Below are 15,066 nucleotides of genomic sequence, written 5' to 3' on the forward strand. Positions count from 1 at the left end.
CTTGAATATATATGAATGATGATGCCCGAATCCGCATTGAAAGCGTGGTCCTTAAGAGGACCCATTACTGTCTGCCCATTTCAAGCATGATTTTTTTTAAACAACGTTTAGCTTTTCAGTTTAAAACACGACGACCAAGACGTGATGAATACGCATTAAAAACGCACGTTTATTGAAAGGCAAACATTGTACACCCACACAGTGTCCGAATCTACAAAACGTGTCGATGATTTTCATCAGGCGTTCTGCGTGGGCTACTGTTGCGTAGTGGCGACTGGGCTTGTATTCCTCTGACGAGAAGCTATGGGATTAGCAAAATAGACCAGGGATGCGGGTATCTCCTTGGTCACGTCTTAAAACATTATTTGCTAAGTTTCCCGCAGTTGAAACAGCGTTAGCGAGCCGTGCGGTCCCTGATATTTGCCACACTGTCTTTCCGAACAATGTTATTATCCACCGTGGCTTTGAGCGGAGCCGGAAAACTAACTTGCCTGAGCTAGCTCATAGCTAGCGCATAAGAAAGCTCGAGTCGACGACATAATAGGCTGGTCTGCTTCTGGGAACGCGGTGTGCTCGGTGTGTCAGATCAGTTGAGAGGACGTTATCAGTGATTTTCAGACAGTATCCTCGGCCTGTCCTGTCGTTCTCGTCGGTCTCTGTTGTACAATCATCAGCATTGACCGTGACATGAAGTGGCATCGGCTTACTTGGTAGCAAGGTAGCTAACAGCAGCCAGTCCCCGGTGTCTTCACAGCGGCAGCAGATCTCACTGCGCTGGCTAAAAATACCACCGCACGTCCCATGCTCTCTACACCTCCAAAAGTGTTGGTCTAGTCCACGTTGGACTTATCTTTGGCTTTCCTGGTCACATTGTTCAGAGTTTGGCACTCTACATGGTCACCACAGTAAATGTAAGACGACTGGAAGAGCGAGTCGGACCCCGAGGTTGTGAGCCGAGCTGGCCTGATCTGACGGTAAATCGCACCGGCTGCTGGGCTTCAGGTCTTCAAGGGACCGACGCACGGCTGTGGCTGATCGGTGTCCGAATATCATTTCGCTCTGATGGCCTTGTTTTGTCATTAGTGGGGATATAACAAACCTTGGTCCAGCCCAAGGTTGCAGGACCGAAACTTCGTAAAGGTCAGAGGAAAAACGCGCTGTTCCCACGGTTTTCTGTCTGAGATTGGTGAGGCAGACTTCATCTGTCCAGAGCACCATGTCGGAGGATAACAACGCAGACAAGTTCATCAAGGTAATATACAAATCACATGTGAATCTTAAACGCCAGTAGTCATTACATGAGTTGTCACTACTTCACTACATTGGTGGTGGAACTGTATTTGTGTATTAAATGCTGGGGTTGGAGATCAGTGTCATCTTGTTTCTTGGTTAGAAGTTTAGTTTACTTACTTGGTTAATATATGGATCGGCTTCTGCAACATTAGTTTTAATATTCCGTCTGTCAACATTGACCATTGCTCTTTAAATACACTTAAATCTTGTTTTATGGGGATTGATATCACTCATGACATCTCTAAGGAGAAATGTATTGTGAGCGATTTTGCCAATGCCAAACATTTCTCTGGTGCTTGAGTCCTGGTTAGTGGTTACAGTCGTTGACCAGCAACATTTCCAAATAGCCTGGCTCTGGGATTTGTTCCTGGCCTGCTACCCTCGATGTGTCACTGCCCAGGCATCTGTGTCAGCAGTAAAATGTGATCGCGAGTGGCCCTGGCCCCTGCTTTCACACTTGGGAAGAGAAGATATAGTCGAGAGCTGGAGCACACATGGGGTGTCTACATATCTATAGTGTGATACATGTGTGTATATTTAATCATAACTAGAAGTGATTGCAGAAGTCATCACAATTAAATCTTTTCCCAGATGCATGTGTTTTATGGTAGCCAAGCTGCCTTCCAAGAATAATCTGTGTCATGGATTCATGCTATTTTGTAATTTCAGAGCTGATAATGACTATGTAGATATTACACAACCCTTCCCATACAGAGAATAACGTATGTTATATCTGCCAAATGCATTTGTAAATGCATATTATTCATGTGTAAAGTCTAAATTGTGATAAATAGAAGTTTTGTGATGTTCTGGGTATTAGTAAATCATTTGCCAGGGAATTGGCAATGATCAAGCTGGCCTGCACACTTTATTTTCCTTTTTTTTGTTTTCTTTTTATTGATGCTTCTGTGTTGCATGAAAAGAAAATACTACCCATGAACTTAGCCCAATATTTATACAACATATCAGTATCGCTCGGAGTCTGTCTCTTGTTGTTTTCTTTTCAAAGATGTGACATATTTTTCCCGGTGTTGCCTTTTCAACAGGAGACATCCATTCTGGACGAGTACAACATAAACTGGACGCAGAAGTTAGGGGCTGGTATCAGTGGACCGGTCAGGTGTGTATGAAGGACTGTGAATATAAAAACTAAGCCTTATCGTCCAATTTTTAAATATTGTTTAGAATGAGCATCATATTCATCCCAAAACGCTGCTGCCAGAACACGGAGCGTGACTATATCACCCGTTACTCTGTGTCACCAGTGTCCGTAGAAATAGGTTATCACACTGGTGCTGTCATTTTTGGCTGCTATTGTTTAAGATTGCAAAACCTTGCAGGGAGCAATCTGATTTACTGGGTTCAACCTAGCGATTAGAACAGAGTCAAGGTTAAATATGATTGATCTGTAGTCTTGTTTCTGTCTGAAATTACTCTTTTGAAACTCAGAAAATTCTAAAAAATGCTACGAAATGATTAAAGAGAGAGACAAATATTTCCCCAGCCACTGCAGTGCATGGTTAAAACACTGTTGTGGATACTGCTGCAGAAATGTTGTCATAGCAGACTAGAGATTATTCATTGCCAGGGCTGTTGAATGCACAAACTTTTCCTGCTGCAAAAAGAAAATCTGTCTCCATGTTACTAGTGTTCACAGCTTGTTACATATCCCTGTGGTTTTATTGCGTCGTGTTCACCGTGGCATCAATCCACCAGCACAGCTTGACATCGTATTAAATATATATATATATACACATATATATATATATATATATATGTGTATATATATATATATACTGACTCAACCAACTACCACTGTGTAGCAGCGTTATGACTGGAGGCGCCATTTTTGTCATTCTGCGTGGTGGCTCGGATACAATCCATGTAATGGCATCACCATGTGCGTGAATTCGATCAAATACGTCACATCCTTCAGTGGACCTGTCTTGCAAGTAAATGCAAGTGGGCATCTTGGAAAAGTAGATTTATGTCTTAATTTCTCGTCTTTGTGATTTATTCATAGTTCTCGAGCTACAGAGGAAAACAGACCTACTTTGAAGTAGCGGCATTCCATTATAATCATGTGTGTTCACTTGGGATCAATGATAAACGTCAGCACTTTTCTTTATCTCGCCTTTTCCCTCCTGTATTCTTCCGCTCGGACGCGCAGAGCGCAGCGTTTCTGAAATGCTGCCGATAACTAGCTACGCCTTCAAAGCGTTGTAAATGAGCTAGCAAACACATTCGTCCTTCATCTCTTGTTTATAATGTGTTCACAGGGAAAGGAAAAAAAACTTTAGTTTGTCTTCGGTATTTACAGAGAGGAAGCGGCTGCTCCAGCAAGTCTGTTTATGCTGTGTGCAGTTTGTTCTGTGTGAGTCTTGTCTGTCCTGCTGATTCAAGCGAGATACAGGCACCAATATATCAATGTCTGCCACCAATTCCTTCTGCTCATTCTGCACTTTGAAGATCTGGATCAGTGGGGAGCAACCTGCTATTTCCTAATGTGTGTAGTTTTGGCCTCAAGTGACAAGAATACTGAGAAATTGACTCATCAAGCGCCCCATGTAAACACACTCCATGATTCATGCCGTACTGTTTCTTTTTCAGGCGGCTCTTGCTCATGCTGTCTCTGATTTCCCTGGTTTCTTTTTTTTTTTTTTCTTCTCTCTCTGTCTGATTTTTAAAGTGGCCTTTGCTTTATTCACTCCCCCATCACCTCTTTCTGTTCTTCTGTCTAAATCTGTGATTCATTAGGCAGGTATTACTTTCCAGTGAATTGAACTTTGCCCCAAGCAGAATGTTTCTTGCAGTAATGCTTGAATATTCGAGTCGTTGCAGATTGCAGAGGGGGGGTGGGGGGGTGAGTTGCACAGAAAAGGAAACGTAAATCTGTGTTCTGCTGCAACAAGACATAGTTTGAAGGAAACCAATGATTTATTTGAACATGGTGACAATAAAATCTCTTTGGGTTTACTTGCATCGCCGTGATGCAGATGACGTTCATTTTTCCCATAACAAACCGTGATGTTGACAAAATACCGTCCTTAATTCCATCTAATCAGCTGTAGTCTCATCTCTGTGCTTGTATTTGGCCACGCTTAAAGGTGTTTATGTAAAATAAGAATTTCCAAGTATTTCAAACTCGTGCTTTACAGCTAAACACCATTCATTCTGTTAGTAGATTTGCTGATCATGACCTGGGATTGTATCTGCATCCGCACTGATAATTGTATATTGATGTAGCAATTTTTTTTAAGACGACAGGAAGATAATTGCCTGGTTGCATCAAATCGTGTAGGAATATTTTCAGACTGAATCATATTTCAAAAGAAATTCCAAATGTTTCTGCAGACATAAAGTCTTCGAAAGACTTCAGACGTCGTATGACAAAAAGGAAAAGCAGCGTATCTTCCACAAACAGGATAAACTTTTATCTGACTGCATAGTGATAACAGCTGTTTATCTGTTTGTTGGGACCGCAGACTGTCTGGCGTTTTATTGAACACCTGATGCCCTCCAAAACACACAAGTTTATGGTTTTGGGACATGCAATTAAATCTGAATTGGCTTGATCTGGATCTTTATTATTTAGGCAAGAATGTTGGGAAAATCCTTTGGGTGTGTGCTACGTATACACAGACACAATGGCCCCGTTCAGACCTGACTATTTGAGTAATCCGATTGCAAGGGAATAGCTTAAAGTGCACGTGTGAACACGACCGGGACGCATTGGAGTGTCCGGATCTCAGACCCTGTTTGGACATAGTCTGGGATGCATTAGACTGTGTATCCTCTGGTGGTGTGAACACACAACACATCGTAGGTCACATTATTCAGAAGGAAAACACACAACTGCTGTTATAATTGATTGACTTTTAAAATATTTTGTCCACCTAAATAATAAATACATCTATCCGTGCAGTTCTGTCATGATAATCAGATAGAGTTGTGGTTAATCATTGATGCTATTGTGTTGACATATGCGAAGCAGCCAAGGGGAGGATTTGTTAAGGCGGTATTATCAAAGTTATAATGTGAGTTCTATGCAGGTCTCTTAAATATCTAACATTAAGAGGGAGATCAGCAAATAAATAAGAGAGAGACCTCACACCTTGTTCAAAAATTTGTGTCATCTCCCCAAATCTTACGCTCTCGATAAACAGCTTTTTGTGTTTCTAAAAGAGCGATGCTAAACCAGCAGAGCGTTTGCAATATTGTGCTTTGCCAATGTTGTTTTTTTTCCAACTCTCTTTATAGATTTTTTCATTTTAAACATAAAACTAAACAAGTACAGACAGTATAAACATTTACATTTCAGTTATATTAACTAATGTAATTTAAAGTACATGGGGGGGGGGATTAAAAAAACAAATATAGGAATAAAAATAAATACAATAAAACAATAATAATAATAAAATAAAATAAAAATAAATATTATACTTAACAGGGGTCGAGGATTTACAACAGGTGAGAACATGTGTGAAACTTCCCACCACACTACAGAAACTAGCCTCAATCATTCTAACCTCCTCACAGCTGATTAATGTTGTTTTATCCTGTCTGTTGATATATTTATATATATTTGTTTCTCCTTGTCCAGAGTGTGTGTGAAGAAGTCATCTCAGGAACGCCTGGCCCTGAAGATCCTCATTGATCGCCCCAAGGCCAGAAATGAGGTTAGAGGAAACACTGTCATGGTTGTGATTAATGGCCGTTGTTTGTTGTCGTTGGCTCTATCAATATGCTTTGTTCCGTCTGCCAGCCCGTTATCAGTCTTCATTAATTCCTCTTTCTCTCCCCTCGTCTATCTTGCCGTCTCCTGTACTACGGCCTTTTTGTACGGAGGCATTCTTTGCCAGTGACATTGTCTTCCTGCAGTGAACAGTTTATGTAGCAGCCTCTCCGTGTCATTAACAGCCCCCCCTCCCTCATCCCTCCCTCCCCAAGATATGCAGTCACAACAAGTTACACAGTGTTATTCACAAGAGCTCCTGCTATGCGAACACAGCGATCACAGCTTATTACCACTAACGCAGCGTATTCTTCGGCTTTCGTCTCAGTAATTAAGATTCACTGGATATAAAATCAAATGACTGGAGGAAGCGGTTTATGATTAGCTCAGTTTATATGTTTGTTTAGTCTCCCGCTGCCGCTTTGCCACAAAAAAATAAAACATAAAATGCAAGTCGGAAAGAGTTGACTTTATTACTGTGAAACCCACAAATATGCTTAATGAGCCATTTTATAATTTAGAATGCAAATGTATGTTGTAAAATATTTAGCAAACAACTTTTTTTTTATTTATAACTATTTAAATTAATTAAATACATTTATTTATAAAACGATCAGGCGTCACAATAAGTGACGTCTAGATGTTGGCAATCTTTTAAATCTAAAACCTCACCCTCTCTTTTGCCAAACTTCCTCCTCCTCCTCAGGAACCAAAAGCCACTTGTTGCCATATTGTGTTTTTTAGTGGTTGCTGTGGTGCATTTTGAGAACCGCCTTCGCGAGCTTTCAGGCCAGTTTCTGTAAAACATCTTGAGACAATTTGTATTGTTATTGATACTGTGTAAATAAATTGAATTGAATTGAATAGGAAAGGGCAGGGTTTGTGTTTTTGTTTTTGCTTGGAAGCACCGAACACACACCAAACCTGACAACAACATTCAAGGAAAAGCGTGACATAAATAATTTATCATAAGGCTGGTTTTACCTGAGTGTGTATTGGTCGTGTCACATTAATATGCATGAGTTTTCTTATGTAATTGTCCTTTTTTTGTTTCCTGTTGTGTGCGCACAGGTCAGATTTCCGTGACGTCGCTGACTGTATCTGATTGTCTTTCACACAGGTGCGTCTCCACATGATGTGTGCCAACCACCCAAATATAGTGCAGATCCTGGAGGTTTACGCCAACAGTGTCCAGTTCCCACACGAGTCCAGCCCCAGGTAAAAGAGCTCTGATAAAATCCGAACCTATTAGATTTCTTTTAACTGAACGTCAAACTCTTCTTCTTTCTGAGTTTTCATCTTGTGGTTTGTTTTGTTTGTTTTTTTTAATGCAGAGCGAGGCTCCTGATCGTCATGGAGATGATGGAGGGCGGTGAGCTGTTCCACAGAATCAGCCAGCACAGGCACTTTACTGAAAAGATGGCCAGTGAGGTCACCAAGCAGGTAGGAGGAGACACAGACACGCCTCACGCCACATTTTTGTCCCGTGACTTTTTCCGACGTCTGATTAAATTCTGCGTGGTCTCATGTATCATTCATTTGTCATTTCCTGTGAAACACTTATTATCGGCGGGTGGCGACGTGTCTGTCGGCCTTCTCCGTGTCATTAGCAGACGCAACGCAACGCAGCAGCTGCTCAACTCGAGATGCTTTGACTCACACTTGTAGGTGGTGTCTCAGTCCGATGTCTGTTCCCCTCTAGATCAGTCAAGCGCTGGAACATTGTCACTCCCTTAATATTGCACATCGTGACCTGAAGCCAGAGAATCTGCTCTTCAAGGATAACTCTCTGGTAAGCGGCACTGCTTTACAGAGAGCATAAATAGAAACTTTTTTTTCTTCGTTTTTCCTCCTGGCACGCAGAGCGGAGGACTATTTGAGAAAGATGGTGTGGAAGCATCCCATCAAGACTTTTAAGCCTTGCTCTGGCTGCAGCTTCAGTGATGTCCTCAAAGTGGTCCAGCTGAGAAATCCTTTCGAGGGAAACTCAGTAAAAGCCTCCGAGGCCGAAGCGCAAGCAGCTTTAGAGGAGGCTGCTACAAAATGAGTTTCTGTCCTTAGCGTCCGTGTGTCTCACTCTGTGACTCTTCTTCTTCTTCTTTTGAAGGATGCACCTGTGAAGTTGTGTGACTTTGGCTTTGCCAAAATTGATCAAGGAGACTTGATGACCCCTCAGTTCACTCCTTACTACGTAGCACCTCAGGTAAAAAAAAAAAAAAAAAAACGAAAACATAGATTAGTTAAAGACATAAATGCATCAATGATAACTGAAAGCACGTTGTCTTCTTGTCCTCGTCAGGTACTTGAGGCTCAAAGAAGACACCAGAAAGAAAAGTCTGGAATTATACCTACCTCACCCACTCCTTACACCTACAATAAGGCAAGACCCATGTCTGTTGGACTAAGCATTCACTGCTGCTGCTGCTGTGGCCGACAGAGCAACTGCTGCAAACTCTCATTCAGTGTCGTCCTATTTTTTCTCAACTTTTTTTTCAATAAAAGTGTCTTTTTCATCTGCAGAGCTGTGACTTGTGGTCTCTCGGTGTGATTATCTATGTAATGCTCTGCGGCTATCCTCCGTTCTACTCCAAACACCACAGTCGCACCATCCCAAAAGACATGAGGAAGAAGATTATGACGGGAAGCTTTGACTTCCCCGAAGACGAGTGGAGCCAAATTTCTGAGATGGCCAAGGACATTGTACGCAAGTAGGTTTTCTTCTTCTAGTTTTCTGTTTTTTCAAGATATGTCTTTGTTTGGTAGCTGCAGTAGAGATGAAGTTCCTCTTAAGCCCACAGCTAATTTTATTTCTTTACTTTGGACATTCCAGCAGACTCTTTCTCATTATTCCTCGTGTCCACTCGTCCAATTTCACTTACGTCCACTCTCGTTCGTCTTTTCTGTCCGTTCATTTGTGGTCCCTCTGCTCTTTGTCTGCTCCCTGCAGGCTGCTGAAGGTGAAGCCAGAGGAGAGGCTGACTATCGAAGGAGTTTTGGCTCACCCTTGGCTCAACTGCACCGAGGCCCTCGACAACGTGCTGCCCTCCGCGCAGATGATGATGGATAAGGTGAGTGGGACGTCTTGCGTCGTACAAATGGTGTACAAACATGACGCTGCTCCTTGAATGAACTGGCTAAGAGTTACAAATTACTTCTTCGGAGTTGTTGTCCTGGCCTCTGCTTCCTCTCTTTTTCTTTATGCTGGATGGTACTTTATACACAGTGATCAGCCACAACATTATGACCACTGACAGGAAAACTGAATAACATTTCGACCATCTTGTGACAATTTAGTGTTCTACTGGGAAACTTTTAGACCTGGCATTCATGTGGATGTTACTTAGACCTGTACCACCCACTTAGATCAAGACCAAGCACCCCCACCCCATATCAGTGACCCTCCTTGATGGCAGCAGCCGTCCCCCTACGGTTTAGAAACAACTCAAAAACACATGAAGAACATCACAAGGTGTTGACCTGGCCTCTAAATTCACTAGATCCCAAACTGATCAAGTGTCTGTGGGATGTACTGGAACAAGCCTGACCCACAGAGGTCCCTCCCCTCAACCCATAGGCCCCCCCACTAGCGACAATCTGTTGCCGGACACCACAGGACACTCTCAGAAGATCCATGTCCATTCTCTGATGAGCCAGAACTCTTTAGGAGGCTCAAAGGAGACCTACGCAATATTAGGAAGGTGGTCATAATGTTATGCCTGATCGGTGTATTACCTCTCCAATGCTACATGTGTTCTTTGTGATAACCTCAAGTTGTCCTTTGTATAACTGTGTTTGCCTTCTTTCATTTACTTTTACGCACAATGACAAATATTGACAGCGCTGGAGTTGTATTTTAGTAATTTTTTATAAATATTTTCCAGTAGGAGTCTGTGGTGTCGCTGCCCAGTTGTGGTAAACACACTGTTTGCAGAGTGCTCTCTGCTAGATGGCGTCTGCAACTGCTGTATTTACTCTCGACAAACTCCTCGGGCATCAGAAACGTTTCACCAAAGGTGCCTCTTTGGTCGTAACCTTGGAGCCTACGCACGCAGTCGCCTTAAGACGCGGGTGCGACGGCCTTGACGCGAATACACCATCAATCATTGTTCCCTCTGTCTTTTAGGCGGTAGTCGCAGGCATCCAGCTGGCCCACGCAGAGCAGCTGGCCAACATGAGAATTCAGGAGTCAAACGTCAGCCTGAAGCCTCTAAACTCTGTCAACAACCCAATCCTCAGGAAACGGAAACTACTAGTGTACGGTGGCTTTTGTCGCAAGTTTTTCCGTCAACCCTTCACATCAGTCGGTTTTCTTTTTTTGTATTTTAAGTGTATATTCAGTTGCATTAAATTTTTGTGCGGTAGCGCCTTTACATTTTTGTCTTCTTTTTCATCTGCTAATGTATAACTTCCTGCTATGCTGCCGTGTGATTTATGGGTGTTTGCTAAAATGTCAGCGTCCGGTCTGAACGTGTTTCTTCTGTCCGTGTCACAGCCCAAAGCCCGGCGACGGTTTCTTCATTCATGACCCGGAGAACGGAGGGGAAGACTCCAACGTGGCGCTGGAAAAATTACGAGATGTCATTGCACAGTGTATACTACCACAAGCTGGTCAGTAACCCCACTCCGATAGGAACCATAGTTTACTGTACTGTATATTTTGCACATCATTATTAGGCTGCACTTAAACAGACCTAAGATGATACATTTGTACAAGTTTTAAAGTGTGATTAACTTTTTGTTTGATGAAAACAAACTGTCACTGTGCACAGGAGACACAAGATCAGCTCTTAATAATGTTCACAACATTAAACACTGAGTAGCTCAGTCCCTTAAGTTAAACAGCTGTAGAGATTTTATTGCATATTAGATGAGATATAACTCACCGAGTGAAGGAGAGAGCAGCTTCTGAAGTGATTATTTTGTCTTTGTGCAGGTGAGAACGAGGATGAGAAGCTCAACGAGGTGATGTATGAAGCCTGGAGGTTCAACCGAGACTGTAAGCTGCTGAGGGACGGCCTGCAGGGCCTCAGCTGGGACGGTCCGTATCACTTCATTACTATCGTCCATTCATAATTAATCTAAAACCATTAAATGTTTTCAGCACTGAATGCATTTTGATTGGACTTTATTTATTTATTTATTTAGCTATATATGACTCATCGTTTTTTTGTTTTGTTTTTTTTAAGCTCTGGCCGCTGACCAGAACACAGCTCATGTTCTCTTTATCAGCAAATTATTCAATTTGAAGTTTATCCGTTGGATTTTCAGTGGACTTTATTTTACTGCTGGGTTCGTTCTCTCTAATATGACAAATTAAAGGGATTTCAAGGATTTTTCTCTAAACTGTGTTTTATTATGATTTATAAAAGAATTAATTGACCTGAAAATGCCATAATTATTCCACCATTGTTCAACGCTGCTGAATACAGCCTCTATCAGTGAATAAAAAACACTGATGACTGAGTTCACTAACATACACACAACATTTTTTTCTGATTACCTGTTTAAAAGCATCTGTTTTTTACTCCGTTTATTTGTCCTTAACCTCCGTCTTTCTCTTCACAGGACGAGCCTTCTCCGACAAAGTGGACCGACTGAAGCTGGCCGAGATAGTGAAACAGGCCATTGAAGAAAAGACAAATCTCCAAGAATCTCATTAGCGAACGCTGTGTTTCTATCTTCTTTTTATATCGTTTATTATGACCCTTTTTAACCCATATCTGTAAAGTGGCTTTTTTTTAAGTGAAACGATGCGCAAATCTTTTTTTTTTTCTTCTTTCTCTCTTCATGAATTCACCTTCAAGACCTATCGTTGAGCTATTGTACAGCTGTAGATACGTTTCAAAGAGGACTCGTTGGTACGATAATTTTTTTTTTTTTTTAAAGCGGACACTTGCAAAGAACTCAGAAAAAAAACTATATTTTCATTTTTGCAAAAAAAAAAGAAGAAGAGAAAAGAAGAAGAGAAAAATCTGTGAAAGAAATTATTTTCTGGGAGGGAATTTTTATTAGCTGCTTATCCAAGATGTCATGTGTTTTATCCCGGTTATTTCATTTTATTCTATTTTATTTTATCTTAACCATCCATGAGAGTTTTATTTATTTAAACAAAGAGTTTTCATTATTTTATACCTTACTTGTAGCTTGATAGTGAACTGAAGTTGAGAGAATCTCTCCGATGTGACTTTGTTCTTCCACATGCTCTCAGTCTCAGAGCCTCAGACTACAGGCAAACGAATTATAGATTCTTTGTGTTTGTGCAACTTTCCACTGACCCTTTTTTTGTTGTAAAGAGGTCAAGGAGCAAATGGAGGTGAAAGAAAAAGTGTCATAAAACCGCATACATGCAGCCTCACAGTTGTTCATTGTGCCACTTCCTCAGAGCTGTTCATCTTCAGCTTTTTAGCTCCTGCTGAGACTTTGTTCACACGGGTTCAAATCAAAACTGAACCATCAACCAGATCCAGAACCTACTGTTACCAGTGTGTGAAGCGACATCAGAGTGAATAGGTTCAGATATTTGCACCGACCAGGCGTTTTAAATTTCACCCCGCTGTCCGACGCGTTCTTGAGAGGTCGCGAATCCGCCCTTTGTTTGAAGTCACTGATCTGTGAAAACGGACGCAATCTGAGCCGCTGGGTCTGCTTTTTTAATCCAGGCCCTGCGCTGTTGATATCGCAGCTCTAGTTCATGTCTTTCATGCTGGAAAAACATCAGGAGGAAGGTCTGTTGGTGTTTTGGTCATAACTTGATCCTCTAATTAATGTGCAATAGGGCAATAATTTAATCTTTTATTCATGTTTCACGCATGCACAGCACACGGTTATCAGCGTCCAGTCCGTCAGTATTAGTGTCCGACACAAACCCTCCCTCCTTTCGTTTCAGTGACCCTCCCTTCGTTCACCTTCAACTAATACCATATCACTGATTTGTCCGAGTGAGATATTTGCTATTTCGCTCCAGTGCTCTGGTCATATCTGATACTGTTTCCTTAAAGAGAACGGGTGAAAGAAAGGATTCAGGTGTTTGAATGAGGCCGCGTTCAGTTCTCGTTTGTTCTTTTTTGTCTGTTTCAAAAGGTCTGTTGTGAAATTCTCCCTCAACGACGGTTTTAGACAGAATTTGTGTTTCTTCTGAGTAATTTGCAAACATTGGTGCAATATATCAACGCTGTCCAGTGACTTGCATCTCCAGTGGATCCGATTTCGCCATCGTCAGATAACCAGAACTGATATTTTTACACTTTAAGCTGACACTTGAGTAAAAAAAGTGCAAGTCTTCCTTTTATGTGTCTGTTTTTGGAATTAAGGTTTGGTTTAAAAAAAAAAAAAAGTCTGATCTCGCAATCTCCCTTAAAAGCTCAATGAAAACCACAGTTTGCATCTGAAAAGGCCTTATCATCATTATTATTATCATTATTATTATTATTACCACACGGCTACACTTTACGCTCCAATGTGCCTTGTTGAAACGGGCGTCGTCAGTTCTTATTCTTATTGGCGGAAATAAATCGGGGGGGGGGACTCAGGAGTCATTGAAAGTAGTGATTGATATTTGCACTTCTGGCTGTGATTTGCTTGTTTTCCGTACGAAGATGTTGGGGTTTCATTTCATGGCGCTGGGTAATGATTTGGTGAAGTTAAACTCACATTTCCCCCCAAAAAACTGAGATTTAATAATTTAATAGTTCAGCCTCCGGTTTTGTCCACTGAATGTGAAGCTACAGATAGCAGCTTAGCTCACAGTAGACTGGAAATGAAGAAAATGCTTGAATCTCAATAGCTCTAAAACTAACTGAGTAACATTTAAATTTAGTTTTTATACATCTAATCTGTTAAAAATCTGAGTTGGGAGTTGCCCTTTGTGTTGTCGCCTCTCCTTCACCCCATCACTTCCTGTCTGTCTCTATGACTTCTACAACATCTGTATCAGTGGTCTCTTCTGGTTGCCTGGTAACAGTCCCAGCCATTAAACCCCTTAATAACAGAGAATAGTTGTTTGCAAGTAAGACCTATTGTGATCTACTTTTTTTTTTTTTTTTTTTTAAACAATTGCTGCTACCTGGATCTTTGTATTCAGTGGACAATTATGAGTTTCGAATTACCCAGTGTTGGATTACTAATTACAGAATTAACAGAGCTTCTTTCTACAAAAAAAAAAAGTGGAACCAAATGTTGTTGTTTTACGTTTGGACGAATGTGCATCATTAATTAATTAATTTATATGTGTTGTGTCTATGTACATGCTTTTAATGTGTGTCTGGTTCATTATGCAGAATCTTCCTTTGTGTTTCTCAAGGCCTGTCTGTGAATCTTCTTTAATTATCTCTTCCTCCGACCATATCTTCTACCTGAGAGAGCGTTACCGTTTGAAGGCCGGTGTATTTAGTAAGACTGACTGACACTCAGGGTGACCCAGCTTTAGAAATATTTCACAAATATTACGTAGCTTCCACTAGTCATTTCCTCTCCTGCGTCTGCTCGGTGGAGGAAGGCGCAGTTTTAAATATGGAAAGAGGCGAGACTACCCAAACTCACTTTAACAGCGATGAATTATGAATGCCTTTTTTAAAAAAATAAATAAATACCATCTCATTGTAAATTACTTGAAAGGCTGAAAGGATTTTGTCAGCACTTCTGCTCGTGACGAGAAATGCCACTTGTTTCCATTTCCGTGTATGTACACATATAGCAAGGAGAAGGCATTTGAGGAAAGCATGAAACAAATGCGAAGAGGAAGAATCATTTTCTCCTGAAGTAGCCGTTTCTGTTCATGTCGATACGTCGGCAGGTAACGTTGGAGAGGAAGTTGTTTCCAAGACCATTCTCTGCTTTACCTGTCCTCCCTCCTCCTCCTCTTGTTTCTTTTTTTCTTTCCGCCCCGCTGGTCTGGCAGTTATGTAGCATGAATCCCTCAAAGACGTGCTGTATTTTCTGCCCTTTCTGCCTTCTTGGAATGTCATCAACATGCTGACTTTTTAATAAAGGAATTCCCTGACTTTTAAACAATGTTTTTTGTTAGTTTTTTGTCCAAGTCC

General features: G+C 41.3%; 1 protein-coding gene across 1 annotated transcript; it reads left to right on the plus strand.

Annotated features, from left to right (window-relative positions):
- The first annotated feature begins 239 nt into the window (after positions 1 to 239).
- mapkapk5 (MAPK activated protein kinase 5) lies at positions 240 to 15,034 on the plus strand. The gene is made up of 14 exons (XM_047592645.1): positions 240 to 1,252; positions 2,340 to 2,413; positions 5,897 to 5,972; positions 7,149 to 7,246; positions 7,363 to 7,471; positions 7,731 to 7,820; positions 8,136 to 8,231; positions 8,328 to 8,408; positions 8,549 to 8,736; positions 8,976 to 9,096; positions 10,152 to 10,282; positions 10,521 to 10,636; positions 10,962 to 11,066; positions 11,594 to 15,034. The coding sequence occupies exons 1-14, from the start codon at positions 1,217 to 1,219 to the stop codon at positions 11,686 to 11,688; spliced, it is 1,416 nt and encodes a 471-aa protein (XP_047448601.1). The 5' UTR covers positions 240 to 1,216; the 3' UTR covers positions 11,689 to 15,034.
- Positions 15,035 to 15,066: the final 32 nt, after the last annotated feature.

The sequence above is a fragment of the Mugil cephalus genome, chromosome 8 (assembly GCF_022458985.1).
Source record: "Mugil cephalus isolate CIBA_MC_2020 chromosome 8, CIBA_Mcephalus_1.1, whole genome shotgun sequence".
NCBI lineage: Eukaryota > Metazoa > Chordata > Actinopteri > Mugiliformes > Mugilidae > Mugil > Mugil cephalus.